The sequence below is a fragment of the Triticum dicoccoides genome, chromosome 3B (assembly GCF_002162155.2).
Source record: "Triticum dicoccoides isolate Atlit2015 ecotype Zavitan chromosome 3B, WEW_v2.0, whole genome shotgun sequence".
Classification (NCBI taxonomy): Eukaryota; Viridiplantae; Streptophyta; class Magnoliopsida; order Poales; family Poaceae; genus Triticum; species Triticum dicoccoides.
In genome coordinates this window covers 510,232,779-510,253,882 of record NC_041385.1, presented here as the reverse complement: position 1 = coordinate 510,253,882, position 21,104 = coordinate 510,232,779, and the positions used below count along the sequence as shown (strand labels likewise).

The 21,104-nt window shown below is 49.9% G+C and overlaps 2 protein-coding genes across 2 annotated transcripts; both read right to left on the bottom strand.

The window, feature by feature from the left end:
* Positions 1-6,771: 6,771 nt before the first annotated feature.
* On the bottom strand, positions 6,772-13,072 carry LOC119276801 (katanin p60 ATPase-containing subunit A-like 2). The gene is made up of 12 exons (XM_037557958.1): positions 12,873-13,072; positions 12,625-12,774; positions 12,486-12,532; positions 11,785-11,850; positions 11,563-11,670; positions 10,897-10,963; positions 9,772-9,856; positions 8,352-8,512; positions 7,949-8,050; positions 7,385-7,607; positions 7,057-7,192; positions 6,772-6,978 (listed from the first exon to the last, which is right to left on the bottom strand). The coding sequence occupies exons 1-11, from the start codon at positions 12,915-12,917 to the stop codon at positions 7,059-7,061; spliced, it is 1,188 nt and encodes a 395-aa protein (XP_037413855.1). The 5' UTR covers positions 12,918-13,072; the 3' UTR covers positions 6,772-6,978; positions 7,057-7,058.
* Positions 13,073-14,123: 1,051 nt separating this feature from the next.
* LOC119276800 (ubiquitin-conjugating enzyme E2 36) lies at positions 14,124-17,427 on the bottom strand. The gene is made up of 8 exons (XM_037557957.1): positions 17,254-17,427; positions 17,113-17,140; positions 16,929-17,015; positions 16,054-16,112; positions 15,118-15,159; positions 14,968-15,041; positions 14,605-14,702; positions 14,124-14,527 (listed from the first exon to the last, which is right to left on the bottom strand). The coding sequence occupies exons 1-8, from the start codon at positions 17,287-17,289 to the stop codon at positions 14,490-14,492; spliced, it is 462 nt and encodes a 153-aa protein (XP_037413854.1). The 5' UTR covers positions 17,290-17,427; the 3' UTR covers positions 14,124-14,489.
* Between the last annotated feature and the right edge of the window lie 3,677 nt (positions 17,428-21,104).

The following is a 21,104-nucleotide window of genomic DNA, read 5'->3' as shown; positions in this document are numbered from 1 at the left end:
GGAGCTACGGCGGGTAAGCGGCGGCTGCCACTCATGACTCTTGACTCCTGCAGCTCCTGAATGATCTCGCTGACGAACTCCTGAGGGTTTGGCCCTCCTTGCCTTGCTCCTTCCTGAGGGAAACGTGCTTTGAAACACGCCTCCAAGTGGTGCCCGAGCGCCTCCCTTGTGATCTTGGCAAAGTCGATGGCCCTCCAGGAGAGAGCCCCTGAGCCTTTCCTGAGGAGGGCGCCGGGCGCGCCTTCCTATGCGACGGAAGAAGGCGCCCCTTGAACAGGCGCGGATCCTGAGGGGCCTGCCTCCCGAGGGTTCGGACCAGGCGATGTCTTCTTCTTCTTAGGGACTGCCTCGGGAAGCCTTCCGCTCTTATGTTCTGGGTCTTCGATTGACACGGCCTGAAAAGCACGCTCCAGAGAACACACAGCATCCCTCTCCTCACAAGGCACCGTGATGACTCCACCGCTTCCTGGCATCTTGAGGACATTGTAGCCGTGATGAGCACGGCCATGAACTTGGCCAGAGCCGGGTACCCGAGGACGGCATATTGTACGGCGGGCGGATGTGCGCGACGTCGAAGTCGATGAGCTCGGTGCGGTAGTTGTCGCACTTCCCGAAGGTAACAGGAAGGCGGACCTGCCCTATCGGGATAGTGGAACCGTCGGTGACTCCTGAGAAAGGCTTGGTTGGCTGAAGCTGATTGTATGGCACTTGGAGATTGTTGAATGTCTCGACGGACAGGACGTTGAGCCCTGCTCCGCCATCGATGAGGGTCCCGGTGACTTGCACATTGCTGATGATTAGGGAACAAAGCATCGGGAGGACTCCGGCTGTGGCCACGCACTTGAGCTGATCCGCTGATCTGAATGTGATGGCGCACGCTGACCACCTGAGAGGGCGTGTGGCCTCAAGCTTAGGGAGGACTGCATTCACCTCGCGAGCTAACTGCTTGAAGATGCGTTGAGAGGCTGGGGGGCTTAAGGCTCTTTCATCTTGACGTCACGCACGCCGTCGGAGAAGGCTGAGATGATGGCCTCCTCAGACACCCTGGGGATCTTAAGGCGAGCGTTGTTAAAACTCTGGATGAACTTTTGCAGGGTCTCTCCTGGCTGCTGCTTGATGCGGCGCAAGTCGCTCATGGCCGGGGGCCGGTCGCGGGTGCCTTGGAAGTTGGCGATAAAGCGGGTGTGCATCTCGTCCCAAGAGGAAATCGTGTCGGGAGCCAGGTGCGGGCACCGTCCTTGAGCGCCATGGGAAACCAGTTCGCCATGACCTTCTCGTCCCTGTTGGCGGCTTCAGTGCCCAGCTCATAGAGCTGGAGGAACTCCGCAGGGTCAGCCCTGCCATCGTAGCGCGGGGGCAGATCTGGCTTGAACTTGCCCGGTCAGGCCACGCTGCGCAGCTCGGCGGTGAAGGCACGGCATCCTGCAGTGGCCACGGGAGGCCTTTGGTGATGGAGAGCTTGATCTTGAAAGTCTCTGTGCGTTGCCGCCAGGAGCAGTGCGGGGTCTTAACGCGCTGGAGCAGGAGCGCGGTCGTGACGGGCCGGTGCGGGGAGCACACGGGCAGCTTCTTGGGGACAAGGGAACTCTTGGCAGCTCTTCTCTTGTTGTGCTGGTGCCGGACGGAGCGGGTCTCGTCCAGGGGCCACACGCCTTGGGGCCAAGGCGCCTTCTTGAGGGGAAGGCGGCGGAGGCGCCCGGGAGCTTCGTTGCCCGCGCAGGGCGGGGCGCGGTGCAGCGAGAGGGATGGCGCTGGGGAGCCCCTAGCGGCGCTGACGAGCTCGGTGATGCGGGCGAGCCACTCGTCATAGAGGTCGTCGACGGGACGGTAGTGCAGGAGCTCCCGCGCCAGGAGCAGCGCGGCGTGCGCGTCCGCCGGAGCGCGACGGGCGTGGGACGAGGAAACGGCCGAAGTCAGCGATGGGGTGGCGGTGCGGCCTTCTCGCCGCACCGAAAGATGCAGGGACGACGCCTGCTGCTCGTTCCCCGCCGGGCCTGTGGCGACGTTAACGGCAGGCGACGGGGAACGGCGGGGGCATCCGCCGACGGGGGCCGTCTGGGAGACGCGAGTGGCGAGAGCGGCCCGGCGCTCGGCGCGGGCTCGACGAGCGTCTGACGTCACGCACACCGTCGGAGAAGGCTGAGATGATGGCCTCCTCAGACACCCTGGAGATCTTAAGGCGAGCGTTGTTAAAACTCTGGATGAACTTTTGCAGGGTCTCTCCTGGTTGCTGCTTGATGCGGCGCAAGTCGCTCATGGCCGGGGGCCGGTCGCGGGTGCCTTGGAAGTTGGCGATAAAGCGGGTGCGCATCTCGTCCCAAGAGGAAATCGTGTCGGGAGCCAGGTTCAGGAGCCAGGTGCGGGCACCGTCCTTGAGCGCCATGGGAAACCAGTTCGCCATGACCTTCTCGTCCCTGTTGGCGGCTTCAGTGCCCAGCTCATAGAGCTGGAGGAACTCCGCAGGGTCAGCCCTGCCATCGTAGCGCGGGGGCAGATCTGGCTTGAACTTGCCCGGTCAGGCCACGCTGCGCAGCTCGGCGGTGAAGGCACGGCATCCTGCAGTGGCCACGGGAGGCCTTTGGTGATGGAGAGCTTGATCTTGAAAGTCTCTGTGCGCTGCCGCCAGGAGCAGTGCGGGATCTTGACGCGCTGGAGCAGGAGCGCGGTCGTGACGGGCCGGTGCGGGGAGCACACGGGCAGCTTCTTGGGGACGAGGGATCTCTTGGCAGCTCTTCTCTTGTTGTGCTGGCGCCGGACGGAGCGGGTCTCGTCCAGGGGCCACACGCCTTGGGGCCAAGGCGCCTTCTTGAGGGGGAGGCGGCTGAGGCGCCCGGGAGCTTCGTTGCCCGCGCAGGGCGGGGCGGGGTGCAGCGAGAGGGATGGCGCTGGGGAGCCCCCAGCGGCGCTGACGAGCTCGGTGATGCGGGCGAGCCACTCGTCATAGAGGTCGTCGACGGGACGGTAGTGCAGGAGCTCCCGTGCCAGGAGCAGCGCGGCGTGCGCGTCCGCCGGAGCGCGACGGGCGTGGGACGAGGAAACGGCCGGAGTCAGCTATGGGTTGGCGGTGCGGCCTTCTCGCCGCACCGAAAGATGCAGGGACGACGCCTGCTGCTCCTTCCCCGCCGGGCCTATGGCGACGTTGACGGCAGGCGACGGGGAACGGCGGGGGCATCCGCCGACGGGGGCCGTCTGGGCGACGTGAGTGGCGAGACCGGCCCGGCGCTCGGCGCGGGCTCGACGAGCGTCTGACATGGATGCGACAGACGGCGAAACACAGGGCGACGGAAGGCGGATTCCGGCGCACCCCTACCTGGCGCGCCAAATGTCAGATTTCGGGTTCCGGCAGACCCTCAAGGTTCGAACCCTGGGGTGCGCGCGGAGATCACACCTCCTACCTACTCATGTCTCGTCGCCTCGCAAGGATCTAAAACTACACGAAGAACAACACAAGGGACACGAGGTTTATACTAGTTCGGGCCATCATTGTGGTGTAATACCCTACTCTAGTTTATGGTGTGGTGGATTGCCTCAGGGGCTGATGATGAACAATACAAAGAAAGAACTGCCTCGCGAGGGGAGGGGTTCTTGTGTTGGTGGTTCTGGCTAAGGTTCGATTCGTCGACCCCCTGCCTTGAGAGTGGCTAATCCTATTTATAGAGTGAGGCCTTGGTCCTCTTTCCAAATATTGAGCGGGAAGGGCGCCAACAATTGGTCATTTTGAAGGGAAACATTTAGTACACTTATCCTGGCTAAAGTCGGTCCTCACCTGCCAAAGACTCTGACGGTGACGCCGGCTTGGGCTCCACGATGACCTCCATCCCGCCGTTCTGCTGGTCTTGGTCTTGTTGCACCGAAATGGTTGCCTTTGCTTGATACTCTCGCCTGCGCTTGCCCCCTTTGCACCAAAGAGGAAACAAGGACTCTGCGCAGGCAGGCGCCCGCCTAGCGCCCGCCTGGCTTCGGTCGTCATGGCTTGCGTCACGGGCACCTTGTGACGTACCCTGCCTTGATCTCTCCGCCTCCTCGCGAGCCAGCCTGACAAGGCTGTGCCTGAGGAAGCTTCCTGTCGTCCGTCTCGCGAGACTTGGCCCCTCGCGAGGGTCTTGAGCATATGTTGTTGAAGATGGGCCGTACCGGGCCACTCCTTGAGCCACGCAGTAGGCCGCAGGCACGCAAGTCTGGGTACCCCCGTTCCCAGAACGCCGACGGTATCAACCTAAGCAATCCAACTCTAGCCGTCGTCCGCCGCTTCCGTCCCGCGCGCCGCCCCCAGGGCGGTTGGCATCCATGACCGCCGTCGGGGGCCACGCCGCCCATTCCTAGGGTTCGTCCGTCGGTCGTGTTGACCGGTTGCCCTAGAGTCTTTTTCTCGAGCCCTTGCTCCGGGTTTTTGTCTCTCCGGCCGGTCACCTTGATTGGCGTTTTTATTTTTGGTTTTTCGATCTAAACTTGATCGGTTTGCGTCGCCCGCCGCTGCCGTTGACCCACGTGCGCCTCTACCCCAACATCGGCGCGACCGGCCGGCCTCTTCACCGACCCGGCGGCCTCGCGCGACAGGCGGCCCCTAACGGCCGTCGTCCGCACGACTGCCCGCCCGTTGCCCCGACCCGACGGCCTCACGCGATGTGGCGACCCATCATCCGTCGTTCACGGCCGGCTGTCGCCGCCCTACTCCGACCGGGACTCCTACATCTCCCCCACCCGGCGGCCTCGCGCCATGCGGCGACCCATCATAGTCGTTGTTCGCACGCCCGTCCGCCCTTCTATCTATGCCGCGCCTGTACGACCACCCTGTTGACCATCGTCGCAGGCTTCATCTTGGACTCCGTCGCCACCCAGCGTCCATGGAGCGATGTCCCCGACCTCGGGCGTGATCGGATTGATCCCCCACCCACCATCGTGAACCACCTCATCTACGTCGTGCGACCGACCTGGCCCGTCGGTTGCGTGCGCCTTCGCAGGCCCCGTGAAGACCGTCCCGAGTTCAGCGTGCTCTCTACCGATCGAGCAATGGGCTGCCACTGCGTCGGCCACAGCGCCGCCGCCCCGTGGTTCTTCCTCGGCTGCACCGACCCGCGTCATCGTTGTGTCGTCCCTTCAGGCCGTAGCGTGGCGGTCCGCGGTCCCCGCCGCCGCTCCGTCGCCCATTCGGGCCATAGCGCCGCAGCCCGAGGTCCACTTCGCCATCACCGCGCGTCAACCTCCCGTGGTATGCGCCGCGTCGTCGCCCTCGGCGCGGGAAATCCACCGTCTGCGTCGGTCTTTGTCACGCTGTCGGGTTCCTCTCCTACTTCGAGCATAGCCACCATGCTCCTAACCTAGCCGCAACCGCCGTCAGGTCGTCGCCGCCGCTCTTCTTCGGCCGCCGCCGCCACACGTCCACCTCCTTCGTCTTCGTCCAACACCAGTCCGTTGCCAGCGTCGCTGTCATCTACCCCGACCACTTCATCTACTCCGACAACCACGGGCGACATTGGCCCCGCGCCGATTGGCGTCGCAACCATCGTCGAGTCCTTCTCTGCTGGGCTCTCCGACATGTCGTACAACTCGTGCAGGTCCCACTCTACGCATGCCCGATAGTGGCAACACCGATGCGTGCCTTCGTCCACGACGTGTTTCCGGGCCTGGCAAGCCTGGCGTGACGCTCCGTCAACATCGCCTTCATCTATCTACGCATGTCCGGTGCTGGCAACAGCGATGCGTGCCTTCGTTCATGATGGGCTTGGCTAACCCGACGCGACGCCTCGTCAACGTCTTCTTCCCAGCGCACCACTACTTCAACATCACTGCGCCCATGACTAACTTGGCGCCTCCTTGCGCCCGCGGCTCCACGGCGACTTCCTCGACACTGGCTACCCTAACTCGACATCGACCACGGCTTTCTTCGCACGATACCTCGACCACGGCGTTCTTCGCACGATACCTCGACCACAGTGTTCTTCGCACGGCTACCTCGACCACGGCTACACCTCCCACACTCTCGGCTACCTCGACAATGGCACAAAGGGCTATCACCTCACTTGAGCAACTCATCGGCTTCCTCTACAATCCACGCGTCCGCGATGCGACACCATCCCCGATGCTCCCGCTGCGACTGCCGGGGGTGTCAGCCAGTCAACTGCTATTCTCTCTAGTCTGACCGTCCGTGACGCTCCTGTTATTCGCAACGCTACCGCTACAACTGCGAGGTGATGTTAGAGATATATTTAGTATGTAGAGATTGTCCAAGATTAGATAGGAAAAGTTTCTCCTCCAAGTCTTGTACTCAATATATACTCGCCCTCAAGGCTCAATAATACATCCATCATATTCCGCCAATCTTCTATCTGTTCCCTTCTAACATCAAGTCTTGTGAACAATGAAATGATTTTATCAATTCGAGTCCTGTGAATGATGAAAATATTTTATCAAATCATTAAAGCTCATCATGATAGCTTTCTCTAAAAAAAAAGCTCTCTGACCGCATGCTGGAGCCCTGCCCAAGAACCGGCCAAGCCAAGGCTACATGTCAGTTGCTACTGAATGCTGCTACTACTGCTCCGGACGGAGAGCATGGTCAATGTGCTCATATTCCGCTGCCAAGCTAAGCTAGTATCATTGTAGGAGGGTGGCTAAACCTAAACGATCGTAGGAAAGAATTTTAAACTTGATCTACCCATGTCCAAACGAGAAGCTGTAGGGATCAGAGTGAGCATATTGCTTTAAAAAAAACGAGGACCAAAGCTTCAAGCTGCCCACCATAAAATACACGCCAACGAATGACGCCACAGGTTTGGGGATGGCAAGCCAAATCGTTAGAGCTTGAATGCCCAAAGGGCTTATTGCTTGTGATATAAATGGTAATATACATGATGATGGAATAAATATTATGCACAAGCAATGCTTACGAGCTGGAAATACATGGATGGTAATTATCCTTTCTGCCGACGAATACTAAAGCTCCATACAGGGTGCAAACGAGGTCATATCAACATGCTCCTGCAAAAAGATGTTCTAGGCATGCTTAGACAAACCTAAGGCGGGCGGTCAAAAGCGTCGCTTGTTTTCACTGCTCACCTTTAGCCAATGACATGGCTGCCATAATCTTGATTGAATTTCTCATATCTATGTGCATGGAGATGAGCAGACGGCCGTGTATTCCTCAAGGCAAGTTCGATATCTTCTGCCGCTATTGGGCCAACTTCAGGCAACTCTGTAACATTTTAAACCCCAAAAGGAGGTAAATATCACTTGGCTTTTTCAATGGAGTGGTAAGATCAATTTTATTTCATCAACTTGCTGACCGTTGTTTTTAATTATGTTAAGTGTGGCCATTTGTTCTCGCGCACACACAGTAGAGTTATAGAAAAGGTAGACAATCACTTGTGAAGGATAGAGCACATACCATCCTCTGGCATTTCTTCTTGTCTGCCTTCTAGAACTGCCATTAACCGTCTAAGTGGTTGCATTGCTGCCTCCTTACAAACAAGGCGTATATCAGAGCCGGAATATCCTTCAGTGTTCTCCACAAGAACATCATATGGAATCTTCATTGTGTCTGGAGTCGATGGAAGGAACTCTTCAAACATAGCATGCCTAGCTTCTGCCTCTGGTAAGGGCACAAGAATCTGATTGGACAAGTTAAGCAAAAAATATATGTTTCTTCAGGTAGAGAAATCAAGTGGCCCCGCAGACAAATACTGGCATTCCAATAAGATCAAACAATCATTTCCAGATATACAGGTTGAATTGCCTAGTGATTTATTTTAAAAAGGTACTACCTCTCAGTGAGAAGCATGGGGATTTTATGGCATATGTTATACTCCCTTAAAAAGTTCATTTAAAAGATAAAATTTATTGTTGCCAACTGGAAGTGGAACTGGTAGCATCCATAACAGCAGAGACCGGGCTCTCAGAACTGATATGCACACTTGCACTCAGAATTACTAAATTGTTCAGAAAAGGATACACGTTTTTCCAATCGGCGTAACATTGCTGCATCTAGTTCCCATGGTAAATTTGTGGCCGCCAGAACAAAAACAAGCTCATCTGTCTTAGTCAACCCATCCATCTGCAGTAAAATGTTATGAAACGGCCAAAAATACTGAGTCAAAACAGCCCACCATTGAAATTCATCACGAAATTAAGCAAATGAAAAATTATTTAACATGTCAACATTACAAAATTTCCATGTTCTGACTGCCTTTCATCAGTCTCATGTATGGAAAGTACAAGATTCTAAAGGCTTGTTCTCCACTCAATTTCCTTCTATAAATCAATGTTCATTCTTTTTGCGATTGAGAAGCGAATATTTAGTGAGCATTTACGCATTTCATAATAATTCATGCTTTTGAAGTCTCCAGGAAGAATACCTGTATTAATAGTTCAGTCTTCAGTCGCCGACTGGCTTCATGTTCACTACGAGCTTCACCACGTTGGCTAATGATAGCATCAATCTCATCAAGGAAAATGGTAGATGGTGCATGATGCCTTGCAAGCTCAAATAAGACTTTTACTAGTTTCTCCGAGTCACCTGTAGCATACTAACTATTAGACTAACCAAATCTACCGTGCACAATAATGATGTTACATTGGAGGTTATATGTTCAATCTAGAGGCAGATAAGACATTTCCATCAGGTGGACCTCTGTAATTGTAATAGGATAGTAGACAGAAGTATTCAATTGCAAATATCTTTTCTTCCATGTTGACAGATTAAGGTGATAATTCCACAAAGAAGAGTGAAGTTGGAAACAGCATTCCATGTTGATGTCCGAAAGTGATAATTCCACAAAGATTGGTTTGGTTCAAGCAGGGAGCCAGCAGAAACAATTGCTAAGCAAGACCTGCAAATAATGCATGGCGCGAAAGAGGGCAAAAGTGGGTAACAGAAGATGGATTACAAGGGTGCAGACAAGCACCTGTGGTGCAAACAGGGAACCAGTGGTACAAACATGTCCATGGAAGAGCTACAAGTACTGCATGATGCAACAGAAGGGCATTGATGCGTAGCAAAAGGTGTGCAAGGGTACAATGGCTCAATCTGTTGTTAATGGTTTTTTTAGTTATATAATGCAAATAATAGTTGTAAGAATGTTATTCAATACATAGACAGTATGGGTTTTCTTTTTCATTGATTAAATCAGAAACAAAACACACTGTTCATATGTATCACAAATCAGACGTGTGGATCAGAAAATATTGTAATTAGGAGCACTGTAATAATCAAATTATTCCCGCATCATACATTGCACTGATGCATCACCAAGCTAATAAGAAAGAGCTCTGCCAAAAACTGGGCAGGCACAGAAGAAGTCCAGGGAGTTTGCGCCTTTCGGGGTAGGCAATGCCAGTTTTCGCAAGCAGAGAAAATTTTGGAACGATGCAAATGATAGCTATTTTCTGTTTGTACTTGGTAACCACAATTTGGTATGATTCAGATGGGCAACAAACCAAAACACAATAATATCATGGTGCTGTGAAGAACATGTGTTAAACTTTCATGGGTCTTGCAAGGATAAATGCAATGAGTTGTGTCAATCTGCAAATAGTTAGTTTTGAGAGGACAGATTTGGAGTTCCCCAAATACAACAGCATGCATCTAATATTAATTTATAGCAACAATATGCAGCATTAAAAAAAACTCACAGGAACTCACAAAAATGCATACCACATATAGTAAATGGTCACATTCAAATGGTATGGCAGTAGAGCATGGCCCCAGTGAAAAAAAGATAACAGCAATAACAGAAAAGCAATGCAACTGTACATTACAAGAGGTGGAAAACATACCACGCCATTTGCTGACAATTGATGAGGCTGAAATGTTGAAAAAAGTTGTTTTGCACTCGGTAGCCACAGCTTTTGCCAGCATTGTCTGAAATTAAACATACTAGGGCAGTTATAACACAACTGCTGTACTTGATGATGGTCAGCAATTTTAGTTTGTGCATAGCATGGCGGTTAATATATGGAATTTCGGTAATAATGCAGCTGAAATGAAAAGATACAACATAGACTGTTCCAAACATCGGTCAGTTAACTACCGATATGGTCAGTTAACTGCTATCCTGACCCCTCCCGATACGAGAACGTGCTATTCGAGCCATTAACTGGTAGGTCCAGTTAATTTGTCTGACAAACCGATTTATCAGCCGTCAGGCCAAATTATCCGCCAGGCCAATTAACTGCTAATCATTTTTTAGCCCAAAACTGGCCCGCTCCCTCCCTACTTTTCAATGTGCAGGTTTATAGCCTTCCAGGTCGGCTGCAACATCAGCAGAACATCAAGGCAACAATTTTCCTTGTTGCTATGTAGCCTAGGATTGCATATTTAGACATTTAGTACATTGCATTTTGCTATATAGCCTAGGATATATATAGATATGGCACTAGTTAACCTCCCAGTAAATGGGTTACTGATAAATTCAGTTAAATGGCCGGTTCGCCGATTAATCCCTACTCAAGCATCCAAACGATATGGTACTAGTTACCGATATCCTGAACATTACAGAAGCTGGTGTAGAAGCAATTGTGAATAATTAGAGGCATCTTTCTTTATCTTAATCATTCATTGACGCATAGCAACGTTGAGACGGTAGCAGACCAGATCAATCACAAATACTATGGGTATTTAGTTTAGGTGCAAATTAGTTCAACTCTGTAATATCTTTGCTGAGCAAATAATTGAATAAATCCCAATGTGGCATATAAAATAACAATTGAAGGTATTTTTATGCAAAACAATTGCTTTTTAATCATATTGTGTAAGACATTTAGAGAAATTATTCCACAACTTAACCCCATGAGGAAGTGCTAACAATATTGTTAACATGGGAGGTAGCTTCACAAGAGCTTCACAAGAAAAACAGGAAAAATTGTAGAAGAAAATACGCTAAGGATTTCATAAGTGCAAACCTTTCCTGTTCCTGGTGGACCAAATAGCAATATACCTTTCCAGGGTGATAACAGACCTGTGAAGTACCTAATAGCTGAGTTTGATTAGGACAAAGGAGAAAATATTCCACAGAACCACTAGCAAAACATTGCCTGATTGATACAAATTCAGCATCTATCATAATTCAAAACCGCTAAGTTTCTTAACCATTTAGGTACAAAAAAAGGCAGTGTCCTTCAGACTGACAAATGAATTATTTTTCCCAAGCAACCAGGTACTCAGATAACAATCACTTCAACAAAGATGAACAAAGGTTCTAAAATAGCACCCATGTTGTTATTTTTCAGTTATCTCATATTGGCTATAAAGACATAGGCCTTCAAGCACGTTGGGGGATTCTAGTAGGTATTTGGAAGGCTTAAAGTAAACAGTATTAGATGGCATCGTGAACATGTCGACATTAAGTTCACATCAACATTAAGTTGAACTGAATCGACCATTTAAAAGCATATAATGGACATGCCAACATGTCAGGTTTGAATCATAAATTTGATTCAACAAGCTTTCTGAGACATGCATCTCATAGGTATATACTCTATACAACTGTGTAGCATATGTTAAGCGACAAAGCAGGAAAAAGAAGTGTCCAGCTTGTGTATATCATTTCAGGGAGCAAACAAACCCACTTGGGATACTTTATAGGCATGACGACTGCCTCCTTAAGAAGTCGCTTCGCAGTTTCCAAACCTTTAATGCTTTCCCATTTGACATCTGGACTCCCACGAATGATATCCCTGTAGGAATTAGCACATTTCACCAAGAAGTTATGGTGTAAAGGTCTGAAATACATGGTAGTGCCAAGATGGTACAAACATAAGGTATAGCTAAATGTTTGGTCAGACTGTCACCTCAACAATGTCTCGGCTAAGTTGCGTGTTTCTGCAGATTCAAAAGAAGGAAGCAGGGATTTCTGCCTGCAAAAGTCACACATCCGGTTATCACAGTTCACAAGATATATGTTTGCATGACAAGTGAAAGAGAGGCATGCCCTCTGGCGGTTTTATTCATGGACCAAACAGTACAGCAATACTTTAAACTTAACAGTTGAGACCGGAAATTAACAGGTAGAAACTTCTATTCGCAGGTCGCTAACTTCCACTGAGCTTCAGCCATTTCAATATAATTTCTATCCACTAACAGCATAACTATAAACAAAAAAAATTATATCCACCGTTTCATGAGTTGTTGTTTAGTAGCAAGCAATAATTACTTACGGCATAAGCTCCACAAATAATAATCTAACACCAGTTGGCATGCCTGGATTTGAGCAAGACAGACACAGCTAGGCAGTTGGATGAAGAAGCCATTCCTATATTTAGTCAACTCAACTGAAGTGCGTGATTTGACTCCTATATGAGCTAAGAACGAATCAGAAGTGAAGCGGATGGTGAAGCTTCGTACAGCCTCGATTAAATTGTACCATACGGAGAGATTACTAATGTTAGAACATCCCAGAATTAGCTTATCTCTACACTTTACAAATTAGCTAAATTTAGATTAAACAAACGTTGGCAAGTAAACTAGTTGAAGTATAAGCAACGAGTCTTACGGTGGTCCGGCATCCATTGAACCATTGCGCAACTCGACATTTCTATCCTGCAACCGGGAATCAGTAGAGAAACTGTGTAAGTCCCCAAAGTAGTAGCAACATGGAAGCATTCTGCGAGAGGACCGAATTTAATAATTACCAGCCGCTCGAATTGCTCGAAGACGGACAGGTCGGCGCCGCCATTGGCGTGGGCGGTGTCGGCGGAGCCCGATCCGGGCGGCGCGTCGTCGCCGTCGCCCTGGGGCTGGCGGCAGATGCCGAGGCCCGCGTCGTAGTAGCGCTCGAAGTCCTGGGCCGAGGCCACATCATAGCGAATTGGGAACGACGAGATCTCAGCACGGGAGAGCATGAAAGGGGTAGGAGGAATAGCATAGGCCAGCGAGTCACCTGGAAGGACCAGCGGGTGACGGAGGGCTCGTCGCCGGCAGCCATGGCGTCTGGCGGACCGGCTCGCCGAGGCGGCGGGGCTCCGATGTGCGCGGCCGGTCCCCCCACGCACGGACGACGCGGCAGCTCCCGAAGTAGCTGAGGCGAGGCGTTAGCGTTGGCGTTGGCGTTGTGCTGTGAGTGAATGAATAAACAAACAGGAGCACGGAACACTGGAGCGGGCAGGCGAGCGAACCTGCGCTCCTGGTTTTTCACCCCAACCGTCGGGCAGACGCTCCGGGGAGGAGAGGAGACTTATGATGGGTTTTACCGGCGTCCTGCGCCTTGGACTGACCGGTGGGTGCCCCCAGGGTTTTGCCCCGTGAGTGCCATGCCAGTGAGATGTCCCCGGGGAGTAGCATATACCGTGTTTTTCTTTCTGCTGTCATTTATCTACGGTATTGTTATCTGTCGAACGTTCGGTTGGAAGAGGGTGGCAAGCCAACGTTTTTCTATGGCAAGTTTACATGGTGGAAGATGGCAAATCCTTCCTTTATTGCAGCAAATCTTTTTTTTCTTCTTTTCAGAAGCTGCCATGTGTTTCTAAAGAAATTGTCATCCTCCCATAACGTAAATTACCAGCCAAAACGTTCACTATTGTCACCCCTTTCGCAAGATAAGAGGGTCCTTTGTTTTTTTTTTGCGGGGGAGAGGGTCCTTTGTTTAACCTGCACGGTACACTGCATGCTAGTCCTGTGCGCCGATGTGCTTCGCCCTGCGTCTGCGTGAGACGGCGTAGTGCTGCTGTTTAGCCATAAATATAGGCCGTATTCCGTGGGAACTGACAGCAAATGAAGCCGTCTGTGACAGGGCAATACGTCGCGCCCACATCTGCCTTCTCGTGGGTGGAAACATTTCTTCCGTCGACGGACAAGTAGGTTTTGTTGCAACTTGTCGGCTGTCGCCGTAGCACGAGCTGTGGCTTTCTGTTTCTGGTGTGCGCTGGCGGGCAACGCGCTGCCACACTCGAGCAGCAAGGCTCAGTTGCTGTATCGGCTCCTGTAGCGGGAGGCAGTAAGCAAGATTAGTCCGGCTAAACCATCGGATATTTGGCTGTGTTTGAGCCGTTGAGGCAAACAATTCAACGCGTCACTGCGACAATGACTTGAGAGGAAGGAGGTTAGACAGGCAGACGAACTGGACGGCCACGTTTGAGTAACAAATAAACCAGGGCAGCTCAACAACAACAAAAAGAAAACACAGGCGAGGGACTGAGAAAATATTCGGGCGTATCAGATCCAACCCTGAGTATTCAAACTCCCAAACTACAAGAGCAAGAACAAATTAGCAAGCCAGCTTCAATTTCAACAATGTGGACACTTGTTAACTTCTCCTACACAAGGGTATTGTAGTGGAGGAGCATAGAAAGTTCTATCAGATACAGATCAGTCAGAAGGTGCCCCAGGGTGAAGGGAACCAACCAACACAGGTGTTACAACCAACCAAATAGCTCGAGCACTAGTCATTCAGATACTCCCTTCCAGCGCAAACATCTCCAGTTTGTTCTTATCAACAAAATGGCACTTGATTGCTGGCTAAAGTATGATGGATTATTACATCGAGAGCGGCATGGGGTTGTCATGCACCACTGGCATACAGACGAGTCCACTCCTTCGCTGCAAACGCCAGAACAGAACTTAGTTAAGATATCATGGCCCAAGGGCAAATGGGACAACATTTTCACACTTGTTACCTGTTTCAACAGCTTCTGCCTCATTGGACTTCCAGTGCTTAGCAATGTTTTCAGAGAGAGGGTCATCTGGATTTGGTGCACTTAGGAGTGCCTGGATACTGAAACCAGAAAAATGTCACAGGGCGGCAATGTGCAGCATTAAATATAAAAATATAACAGCAATTCTCGAGAATCAGATAATGTGTGGAACAATACTTAAGTGCCGGAAAATGAGACAGGGTGATTTTTATTTACAAACAGGTTATTCGGTTAATTAAGCTCAAGATAAATACTTTCTTTTGGAGAAACATAGCAAAGGAAACAGCTCAGAAAAAAGATTATGAAATGCTAAGTTACAGAGACCCAGAATGAGAGAGAGAGGACCTCAAAAGAACTGTTCGAATCTGAAGAGCCGGACTCCATTTATCCTTGAGAATGTCAAGGCATATCCTACCAAGCTACAAAGGTAAATCCATTAAGGAATAACCATTTCTGGAGAAAGTAACATAACACTGAAAAAACATGCCTGCTTACCTTGTCAATGTTGGGATGGTATATTTTGGTCAGAAACCTAACCTGCGCTACCAACAAGCAAAGTATAAATGTTCGCCAAGATTATAAGCATTAGAAATGCTATATAGCAGCGCGCAGTTTTATAGAGACCAAAGGAAGGGTGAGACCTCCAGTAGCAATTGCTTAACAACTTAAGTGCTACTTATTCATCCTTCTATAAAAAAATTACATAGTAAAGTCAAGGAAATACAAAATCAGAATAGACTAATACTTCAAAGTGTCTAACTGCCAAGCACATAACAGAAATTAAAGGACCTCTTTAACAGTGCACAACTGATAGAAAATGGCAACCACTAGAAGTACCAAATACATTTAGAACCACGACAACCACTAGACTAATATATAGAAATAACCTTTGACATAAACCTTTGAGAAGGATCTTAGTGCAAGTGATAATTTTTCTGAGCTTTCTGCTAACCCAATTAGCTGTCCTGACGGGTTAATCGTTATGCCGCACATGTTTCACACTCCCATCATTTCTATATGAAATGTCCAATAAAGCAGCTAACATTGTCTAGACAGGGAAATGAGATTGATACAATAATATACTACCACAACAAAACATATGAAAGCACAGTGAATGTCAACAGTAACACAACAAATGTGCAAAACAATAAGGCATGAGGCTTCGAACAACTTGCACGCAAATCAAGCAAACAAACACTTTTTTGATTATCCAAAGCTGGAAACGCCACCGAAGAAATGTAAATGAGAACATAAGTAGTTAACTTTGTAAAAGAAAGTCAAAGCCATATTAGCCAAAGAAGAAATCAGGCATATTGGCCAAAGAGGAAATCACACTGTACAATTCTGAATACACCATAATTATGTAGAAAAGTGTACAGGCCCAATAGTTGTGTAGAAAACATTAACCAAATCTCATCTACAGATTATTACCTTTGGGGCAGCCATCGGATATTCCTCGGGTAAAAAGAGTTCCAGCTTAAAAACTCCCCCTGCCCAATAGATAAGCAAAGGGGAACAATGTAAGAAAGCCAGTCGGTCATAAAATAGAATGCTAACACTTCAACATAAAACATCCCTTTCATGACAGATATATCATGCAGAAGATAAGCTATTAAGGTAATCCATATAAACAAACAAAACCAAGATTGGTAATTAGAATATTCGACTATAGTTCGCTTCCATAATTGGAAATTAGGCTAAATTGGTCATTCTCCATAATTAGAAGACGAGAGACGTTTTTCCTATGGCATACAGGTGGCTCCAATAACACCAAAGGGCTTAGGCAAGCAAATATGTTACACTATCCATATCAATAGAATATTAACCATGGAAATAAGTGTGACATTACAAATAAGCTTGGAGCAAGTAGCAAAAATCTATCCACTACTGATTACATACTAAAGAGAGAACGTAAAACCCAGCAAACATGATAACTGCCATGAAGAGAATAAAGTAAAACTGACACGGCCACATCACCAGACCGATCAAACAGCACAACCTCCAACATCCATAATTCCAACACAACCATTTTAGAACCATTTCTAACAAAATGTTTTGAACAGAGTCATCTCAATTAGCTAATTGCTACTCCCTCCGTTCACGAATAAAGATGTTTTGGGTATTTCAATATGGGGTACATACGGACTGAAGTGAGGGAACAAACACAGTAAAACGTGTCTATATACATCCGATTTCAGAAAAAAAGTCGGAACATCTTATATTTGTGGACGGACGTAGTACCTTCCAAGCCCCACAGTTATCACATCATATCACAAACAACATCACTATCATGTATTAAGAAATACCTTCGTAGGGTGACTGCGCCGGACCAAGGATCATGACGTTGAAGTACCGCATGTTCTCCTCCGAGGGCGAAGCGCTGATCCCCGGTGCTGCACAAACAACCCATTCAAAGAGCGGAAATCAAACCCAGAAATGCAACACCTCGCCAGAATCCACCCGAAACCGCAGATTGAAAAGCACCCGCACCTGGCTCGCTGAGAAGTCTCTGCGTCTCCTGCGTAGATCCAACCACACGGAAATCCCAAAAAGTTAGACACAGAAAAAAAAGACGAGTCGGATCGAAGGAGTCGAGAGATCTGTGCTCGGATGATCAGATCGGAAGTTCACCTTGATGATTCGTCGAGGAAGGTTGCTGTTGGCCATCGGATCGAGCCGGGGCGGGAGCTTCCTCCTCTCCGATGAGTGCGGCGCCGGTGTTTCGTGCGGAGGAGGCGTCAGTGGGGATGGGGGAACACGAGGGAGGCGGTGCGGGTGGATGCTCGCTATTATACGCACGGACGCGGCTTTGCTAATGTGGAGCTTAAACGTCCGTTGCTTCTTTTTTTCCCTTTTTTTTTTGTGAGGAGAACACGTTCGTTGCTTTATTCCATTCCACAGAGCTCAAGTTTTATCCCGGTGAGTCAGACCTGGCCAAGGGGCCGGCCCGGCCGACCCACGAGTAAAAGGGCCCGGCACGGCACGGCACGCCGAGGCCCCACTTCGTGTTTCTTAAAAAAAAAGAATGTGCCTCGTCTTGTGGCCCAGGCACGACACATGAACTAAGTTTTTTTTTTTAAGAAGAACACATGAACTAAACGGGCTGCTTAGGTACAACACATGTGCTGGTTGGCCCATGCGCTATTCAGCCTTTTATTTGGGGTCAGTTGCAGCCCTTTGCTGCGACCAAGATGGACATTATTTGGGGTCATCGGCGATGGTATACTATGGGATCACGGATCCGTTAACTTTGAAGACATATGCATGCCGTGAGGCGCTTGCTTTGGCGGATGACCTGGGACAGCAGAAGATTTGTGTGGCATCGGACTGTCAAGAGGCGGTAAATGACATCAACAGGGAACAGGAGGCCTAATGCAGCGTTGGTACATGAAATAATGAACCACTGTAATAGCTTTATTTCTTGCTTTTTTGTTTTCGAGCGTAGGAACTTCAGTTATGAAGCTCATAATCTCGCCAAGTTTACTTGTAACCTAGACATAGATAGACATGTTTGGTTAGGCAATCCCCATGACCCAAATCTTGTACCTATGACAATTGCTTCTGAATAAACAAAGCAGGCGAGATTTCTGGAAAAAAAATATTGCCAATTTTTAACCTCTTAGAATGTTCAAAAAGAAAAAAAATCGTGTCATCCGGCATGTGGGCCTCGCCTCGCGGGTCAAGGCATCGCCTGCTTAACCGCATGTTGGGTCAGGCGCGACACGGGTCAAGAACGTGTGCTCCCGTCTCGACCCGAAGCACAGGCTCGTTGCCCGGTGCTAGGCGTTGGTAAGGCGGCTCCAACCTTAGACAGTGCTAAACGTTGGTCTTTTACTATATATGCGAACTACTGCTGCATTTGAACATTCAAACTATTTTAACTATATATGTGGCTATTTAAACGTGCGGGCCTAAAAGAATTTGGGTTAAATATATGCGGGTATCGTTGGATAGCCGGTCCCGCTTCGTATTTGTGGACTGATCCCTCTCTGCGTGAACAAATGTGGAGGCAAATTTCCCGTCAGCATTAGAGATCCCCTTACCGTCAAAACCCCGTAAACAAAAGGTACGGAATGGTTGATGATTCTTTGCCAATTTGAACGAAGACATGGCCTTTGCCTTTTTTTTAAGAAAAACGAAGACATGGCCTTAATCATACACTACCCCCCTCACTCCCGCTCGTGAATTTACCTGACGTCGAGCATGAGTCAGTTGATCGAGTCGAACGGGACCGTTTCTTCTCCTTCAGCAAGGAGTCAGGCCAAAACGGCAAAACCAGAAAATGAGATAGTGTTTCAAAAAAAAAAAATAGTAGCGTCGCTGAGCTATGCAATGAAATTTAGAAGATCCAGTCAGTAGCTAGCTACTCTCAAACTATAAATCTAATCAACGCACATATTCTACTGCTGCGTTACATGTGTAGACGTACTGGGGGTTTATTTATCGCGGCCGGCAGCATATTTATAAGTGAGTGTAATATTGACTGATCGATTTAGTCAAACAACCGATTCCTTTTATACTTGCTTAAGAAAACGATTTTTTCTAGTTTTTGTTCTCTAAAAAATGGATCAAGCCCCGTTGCTACCTTCGCTATCACTTCTCTGTGAGACGTAGTACGTGATGAGAATACAGACCTAGGGTAGGGTCACAGGCCTGACCTATACGCCCTACCTAAGTTCACTACGCTAGAAGCAAAGAAGCTCAAGGGACAACAAAGGGTACCCAGTAAAGGTGTCGAGTGCAATTCACTCGACCAACGAACCACTCGGATACCCCTCCTTCCCAAAGTCACACGACCAGTCAACCACTCGACCATACAAGAAACCACTCGAGCTACTGAAGACCAGAAGTCACTCAGAACAGCAACGGGGGAGTATTCACTCAGTAGTCTTTAAGGTCATTAAGGGCACTTAAGGCTGTCGTTATCAGTAACGCCTCAATCTTTATGTACATTCAACCCTATGTAACGGGAGATGGCTGGGGTCCTGGCGAACTCTATATAAGCCACCCCCTCTTCTGGGACAAGGGTTCGCACCCCCGGTAACACGCATACTCATAATCCAGTCGACTGCCTCCGGGCACCAAGACGTAGGGCTTTTACCTCCTCCGAGAGGGGTCTGAACTCGTAAACACTTGCGTACAACCTTGCCGTAGCTAGGACCTTGCCTCTCCATACGTACCCCCTATTCTTACTGTCAGACTTAGTACCACGACAGTTGGTGCCACCTTGGGGCAAAGCGTCTTAGCGACTTCCGGCGAGGTTGCATTTTCTACGACCTTCATCAGCATGGTTTCCGGTGGCGATTTGGTCATGGGCCGCGAGATCCGGCTCGGCGCGCTCATCTTCATCGCCGATGATTCTGCATGGCTCCAGGAAGCTCCCCTCGACGTCAAGGCCCTTCCGGCTCGTGGCTCGGCGCACTTCTGCGCGAGCTCCTGCGGCGTCCTCCTCAGGCAGCCATCTTCACCATATCAGTCATTCATCGCGTCGTCGACTCCTTCCGATGGACGCCGCCGCAAGCGGTCCGGCCGTTCGCGGCTCCAGCGATGGGTAAGACACGCGGTGGCTCATCAAGCCTTCACCCCCAAGTCGCGGCTATTGAGCCCGACATGTATTCTCGCGGATCGGTTGATCTGTCGACTGATTTCGCAGATACTCTTTCTGAAAGCGGGAGTTGTGATCCTGCGGCGGAAGTCCTCGTGGTCGACTCCCATCACGGTCCGCCTGGCTTTCATCGCAGCGGCGACGGCGGCAGGAGCGCCGGTCCGTCACTTGACCACGAAGAGTACCAGCCCCAACCTCTCAGCTCGCAGCAGAGGGAGGAGCTGCACCGCCGCAACGTGGAGGCTCTCCAGACCCCCATCATAGGGGAAACCGCCGAGGCCCGGGCCTTGGAGGCAGTGTGCCTGGCCACTCTGGCTGAGCGCACTCGTCTGGAGAATCTCCAACATTCTCTCGACGAGCGTGCTCGTCGACTCATTCCTGAATCCAGTCGACGCGCACGACAGTTATTTCCGCCGGAAACTCAGGTATTCGGTACACCGATTCAGAATTTGGCAGTGGCTGCGCGTATTGCAGAGTCTATTCAGCCGTCCCGATCAGAGGTTGGGAGAGGCCTGGAACAGATCAGGGCGCTGCTCCGAGCAGCGGGAGACCAGAACTCCGCTGTTTCCCAGTCGAGGAACAGAATCCACAGCAGATCAGTGAGAACGGACACCTTCAGTTGGCTCACAGTCTAAGGTCCCCGTTGCGACAGGGAGGCCGTGATCACCATCAGGATTGGTACTTGGGAAGGGCTCATGGCGAATATGATCGTGAGTACGCCCGCGACAACTACCGTCGAGCGCCTTCGCCCCTTCTGAGGGACGGGTCATACGCGCCCAAGCGCAATGACGACAGGCGTCCGAACATGAACGGCCGCAGAGTTCCAGTCGACCCTAGAGAACCTGGCTTTGACGCAAGGTCCGTCCTTGTGCAAGGT